Raw genomic sequence first — 13834 nt, 5'->3', positions numbered from 1 at the left:
GGGTACAAACATTTCAGTGTAAAGCTCACTATTACTCCCTGTGGAAAGAGGCCTCTTCTACAACAAAATCCATAGAAATGGTAAATTGAAAAATATAATGGCAGTTTCACTCAGGTTTTTTCTTGCAGAGACACCTTCCACTATCCCAGGTTGCTCCAAACCCCATCCAACCTGGCCCTGAACACTTCAAAGGATGGGGCAGCCACAGATTCTCTGGGCAATCTGTGCCAGGGTCTGGTTTTGGATAGGAATGGTCATGTGTTTTATGTTGTTTGATTACTTATTTTCGTTCTTCAGCAATTGAATCCATTGGTATATACCTATTTTTATGGGAGTCCCTGTTGAGTCGGGTCTCCAGGTCACAGCAGTGTACCTCGATGCTCGAAGTGCAAAGCTGAACTTACTTCTTTGCAAACGTACTGTTATTTCCATGTATTAGACCTCGATGACTTTGTTACTTGTATCTTAAATATAATTGAGTGACCTTAGTAGGACGGTATTAAGGTTTCCCTGAGTCATATTCTGAATTCTACTTTTGACAACTGTGTATTGGTTTTAGCCCCTGTACCTCAGTTTTATGGCTTGTGGTAATGAACGGCCGGCAGCTGCCTAGGTTTTCCAAAAGCCTCTTTCAGATTAACAGTGGCCACTGCAGAATGCTTTAAAAAATGTTACTTTTGTACTTATTTTCCCCTCATAAGCCTTCTGCCTCATGCCACCCGCGTTAACACAAACTGGCGCTCGGTTTATGGCTTGTCATTCTGCGCCTTTAAAAGAAATAACCTGAGATTTCTGTCGGAGTTTCCTGGGTTCAGATGCAGCGTGGGCCGGCCCTCTCCCAAGGCCGTGCCTCGACGGCGGGGGCTGAGGGCATTCCCTGAGCCTGAGGGCATCCCTGAGCCTGAGGGCATTCCCCGAGCGCGCAGCCGGCCTCGCCGGCCTCGCCAGCCTCCCCTCGCCTCTCCGGCCCCGCTGCTCCCCGCCCTCCTCTGCCCCTCAGCCCCATCCCGGGCCCGGCACGGCCCCGCTGCTCCCCGCCTTCCGCCCTCCTCTGCCCCTCAGCCCCATCCCGGGCCCGGGACGGCCCCGCTGCTCCCCGCCTTCCGCCCTCCTCTGCCCCTCAGCCCCATCCCGGGCCCGGCCCGCCCTCAGGGCTGCCCGCGCCGCCCCGCAGGAAGTGATGGCGGCCGAGGGAGGAGGAAGAGCCGCCGCGGGTAAGAGGGAGGAGGCGGCTCGGGGTGGCCACGGGCGGCCGAGACGCCGCCAAACACTCGGGGCTTTCCAGGGAAGCTCTGCCCGGTCGCCTGCGGCCGTTCCCCCGTGGGGCCGCGCCCCTCATGGCCGCGATCCCGGCAGCGCCTGGGGGAGGCGGACACCCCGAGCCCTGCGCACAGGCTCACTCACAGCAGGTGCTGCCGGGTTTTATTTTCCCGTTTCCCAGCGTCCAGGTGACTTTTCCAGTCCAAGCCTGCCCAGAGAGAGCCGGCCTGGTGGGTCCTGCCCGCTGTGGTTCGGCAGGTGATGCTGGGGAGAGGATGATCCCCGAGCTCCTGTTCGCAGTGTGGTTTGGGGTCTCAGCACAGGTGGATCAGTCAGATCCGCCTGTAGATCAATAGATCGCAAGTACTCAGCCATTAAAGAGCATTGGGAACACTGCATAAACATACCTGTTTTCAAAAGTACCATCGGCAGCTGTTTACCCAAACTGAGCAAAACCCAAGGTTTAGCAAGAGTAGTAGGATTTAACAGGGACAAAGGAGCAGTAAACACATTGGTTCTTGACCACACAAACATAGTTGGACTGTTTTGGTGTTGAGGTGTAAAAGGCTTTGTATACTGCAGAGAAGTGTACAAAGTATAGTATGCAAATATATTACTCTTTATGTATACTATAAAGTACCCTTCCTTTTAAAAGTATTCATTTGCTATTGATGAAGTGACTAGAACAAGAAGCACATGGACATAGAGGATGAACTTCCTTGTGAAAAAGCCACTCTCCCCTTGTCTCCTTTCAGCAGCAGTTGATTTGCTGGTATTTCTTGTAGTGGATGAAGAGCTGCTCTGCCCAGCAGAACTCAGCCCTTCAGTACCTGGTGGACCTGGAGTGCTTTGAAATGAGCAGACATTGTGTCAGTTCCCAAATGGCCAAGCTCCCAGTGCTTGGTAAGGAACGTGATTTTAGCATAGGTGGATCTTCTGTACATGCTCCACCATGGATTTCCAGAGGAGTCTGGCATGTGCAGTGTTCTGGGTTTGTGTTTGGCTAGGAGGACTTCCAACAATCTCTGTTCATGCAGTTGTTTGGATAAGGGCCCATTGCATCACCTCAGTTAGCTTTTGCACTGCTTTCCCTCCTGCTCTGTTTTTATACTCTTCTTTCTTAATTTGTCACGCTAGCAGGTAAATGGAGAGAAAGTGAATTTATCTTCTGAAACACATTTTAAGTTGCTGCCATTTATCTAAAGCACCTACTTCATCCCCTTCAGTAAAATAATGATGTTGTTCATTAGTTCCTCTAGCTGCTCATGGCTAAATGCACTGCAGTCAGATTGCTCTATTTTTCCCCTCCTATCAACCACTTATGGAAGTCAAACATTTGTAATAATACTGTTTTTTTGGGGGGGTGGGGGAAGACTCTCAGTTCTACTGATTTTCTCAAATAAAATATCTCTAGATGAATAGAACTTGGGTTTTCGTGTCCAAGGAAGCTTTGTAATGTTGGGCAGTTTGATTAATGTCTACATTTTCCCCTTTTTCATCACCCTCAGATTGAATGTTTAGAATAGCTGTTCCTCCATCCCCTTCCTCTTTTGGGACAGCTGATGTTGTTTTTAGGTGTTGTCTGAGTTTTGGTGTAGTTACGTAATTGCATAGATCTGTGTTTAAAATAATTATGCAGCAGTTGTCAATAAGCAAGTTGAATATGCAGTACACTTTAAAAGCATATAGTGTCAGCCATTAGCTCTTGTGCAAATATTGCTTTTCAGTTCATGTTGTGCTGTAATTGAGATGCTACAACTTGGTCTTGATTGCTGTTCCTGTAACTGTTTTTCACAGGGAAAGAATGTTTACACTTCCAGGTTTCTAAGCTCCTTTACATATCCCAGGCAAACCTCCCTGTTGAGAAGCAGGCCAGCTGTTGACCTAGAACTTGAGGTACTTGTTTTAAATTCAGCCTTCTTGCAAATTCATTTTGATTGTAGAACACCTTGAAAGGCAGATTTGTATGCGTTAACCACCTAACAGAAACAGTGAGCGACCGTGCATATGCAGCTCTGGAGCCTGAGAAACAGTGGATGAGAAACCTGTATATCTAGTTTGGCAATTGCATTAATGAAGCCTTAAATTTCCATCTGTCTCTCTAGGAAGATGGAAATCTCCCTGCCCTCCATGAAATCCGTGTTAATCAGTTTATAGGAAGGAGGTCAACAGCCTGGAAGGTGGAAACACAAAATTCAGGTAGTATATAGGCACTGTCAGGAATGTGGCCTCTGCGTCTAAAAAAGCTTCTCAGAGCTCTGAGGTGAGACTGATTAACAGCCGGACTCCTACAGTGGAACTAAAATCTCATGTGTGGAACAGGTAGAATTTTACTCAGACTGTGTGTACATAAGAGGTAAAGGCTGCCATAACATTGCCACAGCTAAGGCAAGTTGTTGAAACCTTGCTGTCTCTCATAAATGTGTTGTTACGGTCTAGAAAGAAAAGAAATCAGGAAACAAAATCCTAAATACTTCAAAGGAAAATTACAGCCCAAACCCAGCAAACAAACCAGAGTCCCTTTCCATAGCAGCATTTCAGTGAACACACTCCTTCCCTTGAGGGAAAGTTTGGGAAAACAAACAGCACAGGAGAAAGTCTGGCCGGTTTCAATTTGCAAGTGGGAGGTGTGCAGGCATTATGGCTGCGAGTGCGTTATGGGATCCTACGTGATGAGGCTGGTATGTATTGGCCACATTGTGTAAAGGTTGCATACTGAGAGACTTCCAAACGCCTCGCTGGCAATTCCCAGCTCTGGCATGTTGTCTTTGCAGAATGATTGGCAGACCCTCAGGTTGCACATATCTCTGAAGGAAACTGTGTCCTGCTCAGTTACCCGGAGGTCTGTGGATGCTTAAAAACGTTGTGTTTGTAACCTTTGAAACTGCTGTCTGGTGGCTGGGCTTTATAGTATTACTGACAACAGATGGCAAATGGCTCCGCTGATGTAATTCTTGCTGGTGTTTCATTCCTGTGAAGTTGCACAGTTTCAAAATCTCAGAAAGTGCCTCCATATTTTTCCTGCATAATGATTTCAAGCCAAACTAAATAAAAACATTTTCTATTATTCAGATTCCAGTGGGGTCATGTGACATTGTGGTAACGATTGCCTTGCAGCAGTTTCAGATAAATGCACGTTTGGTAGCAATTTTAAGGCCTGTGTCCTTTAAGTAATGCTTATTAGGACGTAACAGATGCCGTTTAGAAACATTATGCCTTTTAATAGGCTCTGCTTTTAGCCTACATGTTCCCATTCCAGGCAGACTGTGGATAAGGCAGGCTTGGAGGTATGCTGTCGTTTATGCAAAGCCTAAGTCAATTTTCTGCTCTGAAGTCGAGCCATGTGTTTTTCCTTGTTTCTTCCATTCTGGTCATAGCTGCCTTGCTGTGTTTTTCCCCCTAGTCATATCTTTGGCTGATTGTCAAGCAATTGCAATCAAAACCTTTTGCATTTTTAACCACCAGCAGTGGTTTCTTTTGTCCTTACAGAAGAGCCTGTGTAAACTGAATTTGAACACACTGAGCCTCACTATCAAGAGCACAGCAAGCACAGAGTTAGCCCTCTGTTGCCAGCCTGTCTTTCCTTCTCTGCTTTTTCCTCCTCCCAAAAGGAGAAAAAGGGAAAAGCAGAGCCATGCTGATTTTGGAGCACCTTCAAAGACATGTAGAATAGCTGACACAATGGCACAGAGAAACAAGAGTGATGTTTACATATTTCCTCCACTACTGGCAGCTGTTTATTAAAGCAAGTTCTGAGACAGCCTTGTGATAGCTGGTGCAGGTGATGTATTAATTTGCAGCCATGTAATAAATTTAGCAAAGTGGAGATTGCTGGGGGAAGGGATTTTGTTTTTGTTTCTTTCCTCCCCCTCCAAACCAAATTAATTGTTAAATTTTGAAATTATTCTGGATGTGCAAATTGGTCCTTGCAAGTAATTTGGAGAAAGGCTGCTTGGCTTTCTTAGGCAGACTTATGCTCCCTGCTGGTGGGAGCAGTAGGCCTGTCAGATGTAAAGCATTTGCAGCTTAAATTATGTGGTATTTGAAGCTGGTATCTCTGAAAATGCAGACAGTTGTCTCATATTTTCATTGCTGCTTTGTTTTCTTGGGGAATATTGTCCTTTCTGATAGCAAAGCAGGGCTTTCAGGTACTCCTGGTGTGCCACATTCTGCTGTGGTTTGTATGAGGTGATGTTAAGGGCTGTGTGTGCCATGACTTTAGGTTTCTCACACTTCCTTTGGATGATGGTAGTAAAGGGGAAATGTGTTTGATGTGGTACTTAAATCCTAGCCCTGTTGCCAAGTTGTAACTGTGTGTGTTTCAGTAATAGCTTTTAATTATTCAAACACAGCCATTTTCTGAAAGTGTCCTGTCGGTCTGCCTGGCTTCTCCCCGTGGGATGAATTCATCTCTGTGCTAGACCATTTGTCAAACTCAGTTGTCATTTCCTGCCATTTCACCATTCTGTGTTCATCACAATGGGAGTCATTGTTTTCCTCTTTTCCCTCAAGTTACAGGATGGCTTTGGAGCAATGCATCCTCCTTTCTACCTTCCATCTCTGTGGAGGATTGAATTCCCACTACCTGCATTTACACTTGTGCTTCATAAAAGATCTACAGCTGTCCAAAGAACCTTTCCTGCCATTTTCCTTCCAACCAGCCTCTTTCCAGTTGTTCTGGAGAGCTTGTGTATTTTATTTTGTTTAGGGGATAAGCAAATAATTAAGTTGACAAGTTCTTGCCATTTGAGTATTTGCTTCCATATGCAAGAAAAGATAAGTTTGGCACCTGACAAGCTGTGGCTGCCCCATCCCTGGAAGTCTTCAAGGCCAGTTTGGACCAGGCTTGGAGCAACCTGGGATAGTGGAAGGTGTCCCTGCCCATGGCAGGGAATTGATGATCTTTAAGGTCCCTTCCCACCTGAATAATTTTGTAACTCCAAAATCCATACCTCTACCTTCAGTAGTCAAAGTTAGACTTTTCCAGGAACACTTCTACCCATTTCTTGATTGTATGAAAACCAGTATTTTTTAAGAACTTGATGCTGATGTTCACAAATTCAGAGGTATTAGCAGCAGTCACCCTGAATCATTAGAATTTTCTTTGGGAAACTTGATGTGAACATGAACCTCAAAGCCTGAATTAATGACAGTCTTGAATCTCCCTTTTCTCCAGCACTGCATTTTCCCCTGAATTATTCTGTAAACTGCCTCTTTCTTTTTTACATCTAAGCTCTGTGAAAAACAAAGTTAAATGTGCAGCAATATGAATTCTGGTATGTCATTGCTGTAGCTGGTAGCACTTCCATGGTTTAACAGCATGCTGCAGTTTTTATTTGTAAAGTCTGTTTCTGGGCTGTAATACCTCAGCTTTTTTCAATTACATTGGGTTAAAACTTTGTGCTAAACATGCCAGTCCAGATGTGCATTGTGTATGTAATAGGACAGGGGTAGCCTGTTTACACAGATGTATTTTAGTTTATTTGTACTATAAGTTGGATGTGGATTTATATTTGTGAGTGTAACACTGCTAAAGAGCTATCTGAGAAAAAACAGATATAGTTGGAACCTGTTTGCTGGAACTTTCATTATGGGACTAGTGCAGGTTAGAGTGGAGGAAATATCTCTTCAGTATGCAGTCACCATTATGTGATTCCCCTCAATATGCACTTGCTTTTCTAGCCTTCAAAACATTTTAATTAATGTGGTTTCAGCTAAGTATTTTTATTAAAAAAGCTAAATAATTAAATCAATTATTTAATTTCCTCGTCTATTTTTTTTTCCATTTCAAAAATTGTGGATTACCTTAGGTTTTGGGAAATGAAAAACACGTGTTTTATAGACCTAGTAATAGAAGGTTTGGAAGGCCTTCAGAGCTTATGGAAAAGTGTGAAAATTGAAGGTGTTTTCTTTTTTCTCATCTATGTTCAGCTAAAAACATATATATATATATACACACCTAAAGCTTTTTTCTTTTTTTTTCTGAAATCAGTAGTAAGAATGTGTTTGTGGGAATGTCATGGCTAGTGGGATAGAAGCCTGTGTTTTTAATGCCTAGGATTTGGTTTGCCCTTCATTTGAGTGACAGAATTTGTACTAATGACATGTATAGCTAAACTCATCTATTTAATCAAGCAGGTTTCTTGATTGAGAGTGGGATTGGGATTATTTTTTCCCCTCTGCCTTAAGTTATTGATTCCACAGTTGAAGACTGTTTACAGACAAACTTTTATTTAGTTAATCTCCTGAAGCCCTTCTGGCTGTTTGAGTTGTGATAGAATAGTAAGTGGTACATGAATGGAATTTTGGGATCGAAACATGCAACCCTGAAACCTACATCCTGAATATTGCAAGAGTTCTTGTTCTATTGGAAATGGAGGAAAGCAGAGCAGTGGGAAGGACACTGTTCTCATGGATGATGTGCAGCCTTGCTGTGCTGGACAGATACCGCAGCACTGTGTTCACCCGCTGGCTCAGCTGCCACCCCACGCTGTTATGATACTGCAGTTTCACTTCCACCAGAATTTGGGTTTTTGACATGTATTTGCTCAGTTAAATTCAGGATGTGGGAGTCAGGTTCTGCGTGTACTCCCGGGAGCGTGCCAAAGACCTCTTCCTTCCTTTGAAAGGTTAAACAAATATGGTTGTCTAACGATAACCACATGCCTGGAGCTGTTCGGGCTCATGGAAGGGAAGGAGAAGAGTTGATGTGAAGCCCTGCTGTTCATCACAGAGCTCCTGCTCCCGTGAGAGGGTGAGAGACAGCACTTCAGTCATGTGTGTGTGGTTCAGGAGGGCAAAAAAAAGTAGTTATTCAATCCTGGACACTGTCCTGGGTGTGCTTCTGTAGTGTGGCAGTGGCAGTCCATGGAGAACTGAGAACAATTTATGTTATGTGACTTCTTGGTTTTTTCACGTAGTGGCTTCAGAGGCACTGATAAGGAAAACATCACACCCTTTTGAAGTGGTAGATAAGACACACTTAACTGATAAGGAACCAGTCAGAAGATGCAGTGATTTGTTAGGGGCCACAAAAACACACCTGTGTTAAAAATGAATCTTAGGACTTCTAGTCTCAGTTGCATGGTTTAGTTAAATATTGAACTGATATACTGTCATTTTGTTTTGGTGTGTGTTTGTCTCATATTGCAAAGTGGTTTTTGAAATGAAAAGAAGAAAAAGGAAAATACTTCTTGGAAAAAAACCCTCAGAACATCATCAGGAACACTTAAAACCTGCTGAAGTTGTTTTTTTTGGTTTTTTTCTTTCTTTTTTTCCCCCTCTTTTGTTATTGTGAAATATATTGGCATGAAAATAAAGCCAATAAACAAAGCCAGTGCTGCTATTGCAAGCATTAGAAATGGCAAAACTGAATTAAAAAATAATGAAACTTGAAAATTAGAAATGTTAAGTTCTTTTTATCTCTCTTGTTCCTACACCACTAGAAATCTGACTGAGGTATTTTTCATATTTTTACATATAAAATTACTCACAAATTTGCCCAAATGTACAAAATCCAGATACAAGTCCTGTGGTAGCTGATGGCTCTTCTGTAAACATGCAGCTCTTAATGGATGCATGTAGTATCCTTCTCTGTGTTTGTAGAACATGAAAAAGTAGTTGTAGGATAAATGATTAATTCACTTCAGACATAACACTTTTCATGCTTCATCTACGGTGAGGTTGATGTATTTTGCTTTACAATCTGGCTGCATCCTAAATGCCCTTACTCTGAAATGGGCATTTCAACAAGTCTGACTTTCCTGGAAGGACCAGCAATACCTCAGTGCATCTTAATCAAGCCAGTGGTGTGTCTAGTCTGGAAAAAAATCTGCATCACCAACTTAGTTGGCTTAAGGGAACACTATTAATTACCTACAAGTGAATGCAGGAATAGAAGATTCTGAACAGTGAAAGCAAATACCCCCAAATCCCTGGAAGTGTCCAAGGCCAGGTTGGACAGGGCTAGTGGAAGGTGTCCCTGCCCATGGCAGGGCATTGGAATGAGATGATATTTACAGTCACTTTCCACCCAAACCATTCCACAGTTCTAGGAAATATCTCTTGTTTAGTAAATTGTATATTGGCTTCATGGTCCAGAGTACCTTTGCAAAGAAGCTTCAGAGTATCTGATTAGATGGAAGGATGTCCTTTGCCTTTGGACATTGCAACAGTCTGTAGTTTCATTTCTGGAATTTCACATACGACTGCATGCACCATGTGTTTTCTGTTGTATTGAAAATAAATTCTTTTGCCCGTGGAAAAATATTTCCTGCTTACTTTAACTAGTAGAACGAAATCTTGCTGAATCTGTAATGATGGAGGTCTGTCTCTAATCCATAAAAATTAATTCTGCATTAGGGTAGAATATTGTCTCCCATTTTGTGATTGCATTTATGTACCTGATGCAGAACATGTGCGTGCTGATGAGATATATCTGGATTCCCACATATTGATCTTTTTGGGTCCTAAGTGAAGTAAAATTTTTCTGACTTTTACCTTTCAAGGAGGATATGGGTCCACTTGATGAAACCCCCTTGAATTTCGTTCTCTCTTCTGGAGGAGACAAGGAGTACAATAGCAGTGGGAGTAGAAAAAGCAGAGTTTAGGGGTCTAGACTGAAGCAGGGGCTTTGGTTTATTCCTTTTTGGCAGAGTTTGACAATGTTTTAGGCTGAGGTTTTAGAGGGTGGAATCTCCTAAAGATGACTGAGTTGTATGGGCAGTGCCTGCTGATATTTATAGCTGGTTTTAGCTGTAGCTTTTCACTTCAGAAAATCAGATTCTTAGTGCAAATTGATGACAGATCACCAGAGTGAGAGGAGATGTACTTGCACATCCTCGCTTGAGAATGTGGCCCAGACTGCTCCATGGAAACAAAAGAGAGAAGCAGATGCGCTGCTAGTTTTTGCTTTAAAATCTCTTCTGCACGCCTGAAATGGAAATGTGCTCGTTGGGTTTCTCATTTATTTGTCTCTAGATAATTTTTCCCTATGGAATTGCAAAGCTTCCATGTCCTTTGCTCTGAAAGCCAGTGCCCTGCAGAGGACAAAGGCTGGTACCTTTCTGTCACCCCCCTCCCTGTCATTGCTGCTACATCGTCCACCTCAAGGATGCCTTGACCTTGTTGAGCAGATTTGGCTGTTTAAGATGTCAGTCCCAATGTCAGGAATCTCTCTGGTGCAGGAGGCCTCCTGTTCTAAATTTACTCTCCTGGTTTATGGTCCCTCCTTTGTGGCTGCAGCAGGAGGCCCCTTGGGTAACGCTTTGTGCACAGAGCCCCTCACAGGAGCTGCTGGCAAGGTCCTGCCAGGCTGGCTGCCACCGTGTGCTCTTTTGTTGCTGCTAAGTAAGATCAAATTCAAATAAAATCCTGTAATTCCAATTAGGTCTACAGGCTGTCCTTGGAACGTTGTAATTTTGGTATCCCAAGATGCTGATTGGGCCTCGGACTGAAGTACTGCTGGGAGAACAGTACTGCTTTTATTCTAAAGCAAAGTTAGATTATTTTGCATTTGTTTTAGCAACCTTTATAACATCCTGCTAGCCAACTATAATTATGGCTTTAGTTGAATGCCTAATGACAATAGCTATGGATAGACTGTGAGGGTTTTTTCTTGTGCCTGTGTGCAAAAGAAGTCTAAAAGGGACATATACGGCAGAGTAAATGTTATTTTGTCACTTTACATTGGGAAAAACTGGGAAACACATTAGTGAACATAAAAAGAAATTCAGGTGACACTTCTGTTCATATTGTTCCTAAATCAACCTCAGTCTCTCTCCCCCATCAACATTTTTCTTCTTCACAAGAAATTTTTTGATTCTGTTTGTGTAGGAGCACGTGCTCCTAACTCACTGGGGCCTTTTCAGCGTATTGCAGAGGAAAGCCAAGTTCACTGGAAATCTAAAAGCATTTTTAAAGAAAAAGATTAGTTCTGTGCAAAGCTGTATTGATGGAAAGTTGATCAGAAGTTTCTTCTAATACCTCATTATTTAATCTGTGACCTTATTTTGTCCTTCAATTGGTTCTTGTTACCTTAAGTACCAGCATATTATGTAGCAGAAAGTTAATTGCTTTGTTCAGTGAGGAGAGAACATGACTGTGCTGTTAAGTTGCATTGGCTGCGCCATGGCAGGAGGGAGCCTTGTAAGCAGCACCTCATGAACAGTATTTATTAGCAGGGCAAATATTTTTCTTTGTGCTAAACTCAAGTCTTACATGCTGCTCTTTCGTAAAGGATTAATTTGCTAGTAAATTTGCTTTTGTGAATTACCAAAGTTTTGAATAATAATCTTTAATTTCTCTCCTGACATAAGTTCTTTGCTCGATGGTGTTTAAGTTCTGCCTGGGATTTTATAGTGTGGCTTGACTTGCCAGTGCTGCAATGCTCTTTTCTCTCCCATTTTGTCACATACAAACATGTTAGAAACCCATCTACAGAGTAGCTTCTCTTCAGCATTCCGAGTACACAGCTCTGCTGCCAAGCCTCGGGATGGAAGCTGGTTGCCTGCAAAGGGCAGGAAAATAGTGTTTAAAGCACTTTATGCATTTTAATTTTCTTATCCTTTTGCTGAGGAATCAGATACTGATCACTGCTGGAGGGAGAGTGGAGGGACCATGGGTGCATAGTCTGAGCTGGTACTACAAATCCCATGCTCCTACTTTTATGTGGAAAGGTATAATTTTCAATATGGTACCTATATAATTCATAGTTTGTTAATCTTGGTATAGACAGGTCTTGCACTGGTCCTTTCAAGACTCTTCCTTGTCTCAGCCATTTACTATCAGTGCAGTTATTTCACATTTAACTTACCAAGGGAGGTGCCCTGTGGGACCAAACTGTCATTAAAAAGGGATGGGATTCAGAGCTAAGATACCAGCTACAGCTATGGGTAGAAGATTTGGTCCTCACTTGGGCTTACAAGGGTTGCAGGTGTCACTTGTTGATTGAAAGCCCCTTAAACTGGAGCTGGTTTTTTCCTGTGATAGAAGAGTGGCTGGACACCATTTGGTTTACTAACACATTTCCTGTCATATTCTTTTTCTTGGGCTGGTGATGAGCCACCAGAAAGTCTGGTTTGTTAGATCAGAAGGAGGTTATTGCTTTTTCAGGAACACCAAGTTGGACTTTGCATTTAGGTTACAGGCATGAGATATATGTAATTTTTGTTTGCATGAAATTAACAAATACCCTCCAGCATTGAGTCACATGGATTCAAAGTTACGTTGCATAAAAGATGATGTTACTATTTTGGAAAGACTTGTGTAGGTAAATTTTTTACATGATTTCACTGTTGTGAAAGTGCCCAGCTGATGTTAGTCAAAAAGAAGAAGGAAAAAGTTAATGACAAACAACAGATCCTAGACTGACCCAAAAAGGGGCAGTCTTCCAAGAAAGAATGGAAGCTTTGGAATTCTTTCCCTGTTATGTTTTTGGACAGTGCTAAACTCAGGCTGTGTTTTGAAGAATTTTTTTTAAAGCTCTTCCAGCTTTAAAGCAATTTTCTTACACCTAGAGAAATTTGAGACTGTGTTTGTTGAATTCAAGGGAGACAAATGTGAATTGATGCTGTTATGGTTCTGCTTTGTAAAGTTGCATGTCAAGAGGTAAATAACATACAGGCAGGTTTTTACCAGCCTTACTATTTTAGACTAGGCTTCTACAAAAGGCTTTAATGAGAGCATAAAGGGCCCAGCCACACCAAGCAGCTGCTGGGGAAATGGAAGTTTTAAGACTTAAGTTCCTTATTCAATATAAAAAGTAAAAATATCTTGTGTTTTGTTTTAATCACAGGTCGACTTTACTTGGTTGATACAATAGCAGGAGATCCAGAGGTTCTGCAAGCAGATGCTGAAACATACTATGAAAAACTCTTGAAGAAGTCACTGTCCACTCCTGATGTTTTTTCCATCCCTGGAGGAGGAGAGGTAGTAGGCTGATGTTTCTCATGCTGCAAGTTAGATACTTGCAGATTAGTTTCTTGGTTGTGCTCATGTATGCTAATAGAGGTAAACTGGTATGGCTGGATTGCAGAAAAAATCAGTAAATCCTGCATTATTTCAAATAATTTGCATGCTGTAGATGAGATAAGCTTAAACTCCAAGTCTGAGTGTGAAAGAGGGTTTGAAGTACTTTGGTGAACTTTGCATCTTGACCTGCCTCCTTACAGGAGTTAATCAAAAGTGGATTTTATAGAGATTTATACCATGGTGCTGCTGGGGGTATAAATTCTGTATTCTGCCTCTGCTGTGCAGTTTACACAGGTATTGTGATACAGTCTATCTTTTGTTTCCATTCTTTCCAGTACTTATATTGGTAGTTTTGAGTGTGGATTTTCCCAAAGGAATTCTGTTCCTAAGACACCTGGGTGGAATAGAGATGACTGAACAGGCCTATTAAACATTTTTACTGCAGTCAACCCATGAAACCTTTAATTCTGGCATTTTGTAGATCATAAACGGTGTGCTGAGGTACCTGTTATTGTGATATCAAAGCAGAAATTGGATTAGTTGAAATGAATGTTTGGAATAGAGTAGCTTTTTTTGCAATTTAGGAAAATAATATGCAGTAGTT

General features: G+C 42.3%; 1 protein-coding gene across 1 annotated transcript in view; it reads left to right on the top strand.

The window, feature by feature from the left end:
- Positions 1-1163: 1163 nt before the first annotated feature.
- The window catches only part of LOC119705065 (protein FAM169B-like), a 38654-nt gene continuing 25983 nt past the window's right edge, over positions 1164-13834 (top strand). The window contains exons 1-2 of the mRNA XM_038147018.1: positions 1164-1214; positions 13055-13188. Of these exons, the coding sequence (XP_038002946.1) occupies positions 1181-1214; positions 13055-13188 (168 nt within the window). The 5' untranslated portion in view covers positions 1164-1180. The remainder of the gene's footprint in view (positions 1215-13054; positions 13189-13834) is intronic.

This window comes from Motacilla alba, chromosome 10, assembly GCF_015832195.1.
Source record: "Motacilla alba alba isolate MOTALB_02 chromosome 10, Motacilla_alba_V1.0_pri, whole genome shotgun sequence".
NCBI classification, from domain to species: Eukaryota; Metazoa; Chordata; class Aves; order Passeriformes; family Motacillidae; genus Motacilla; species Motacilla alba.
This window is presented reverse-complemented; position numbering and strand designations above follow the sequence as displayed.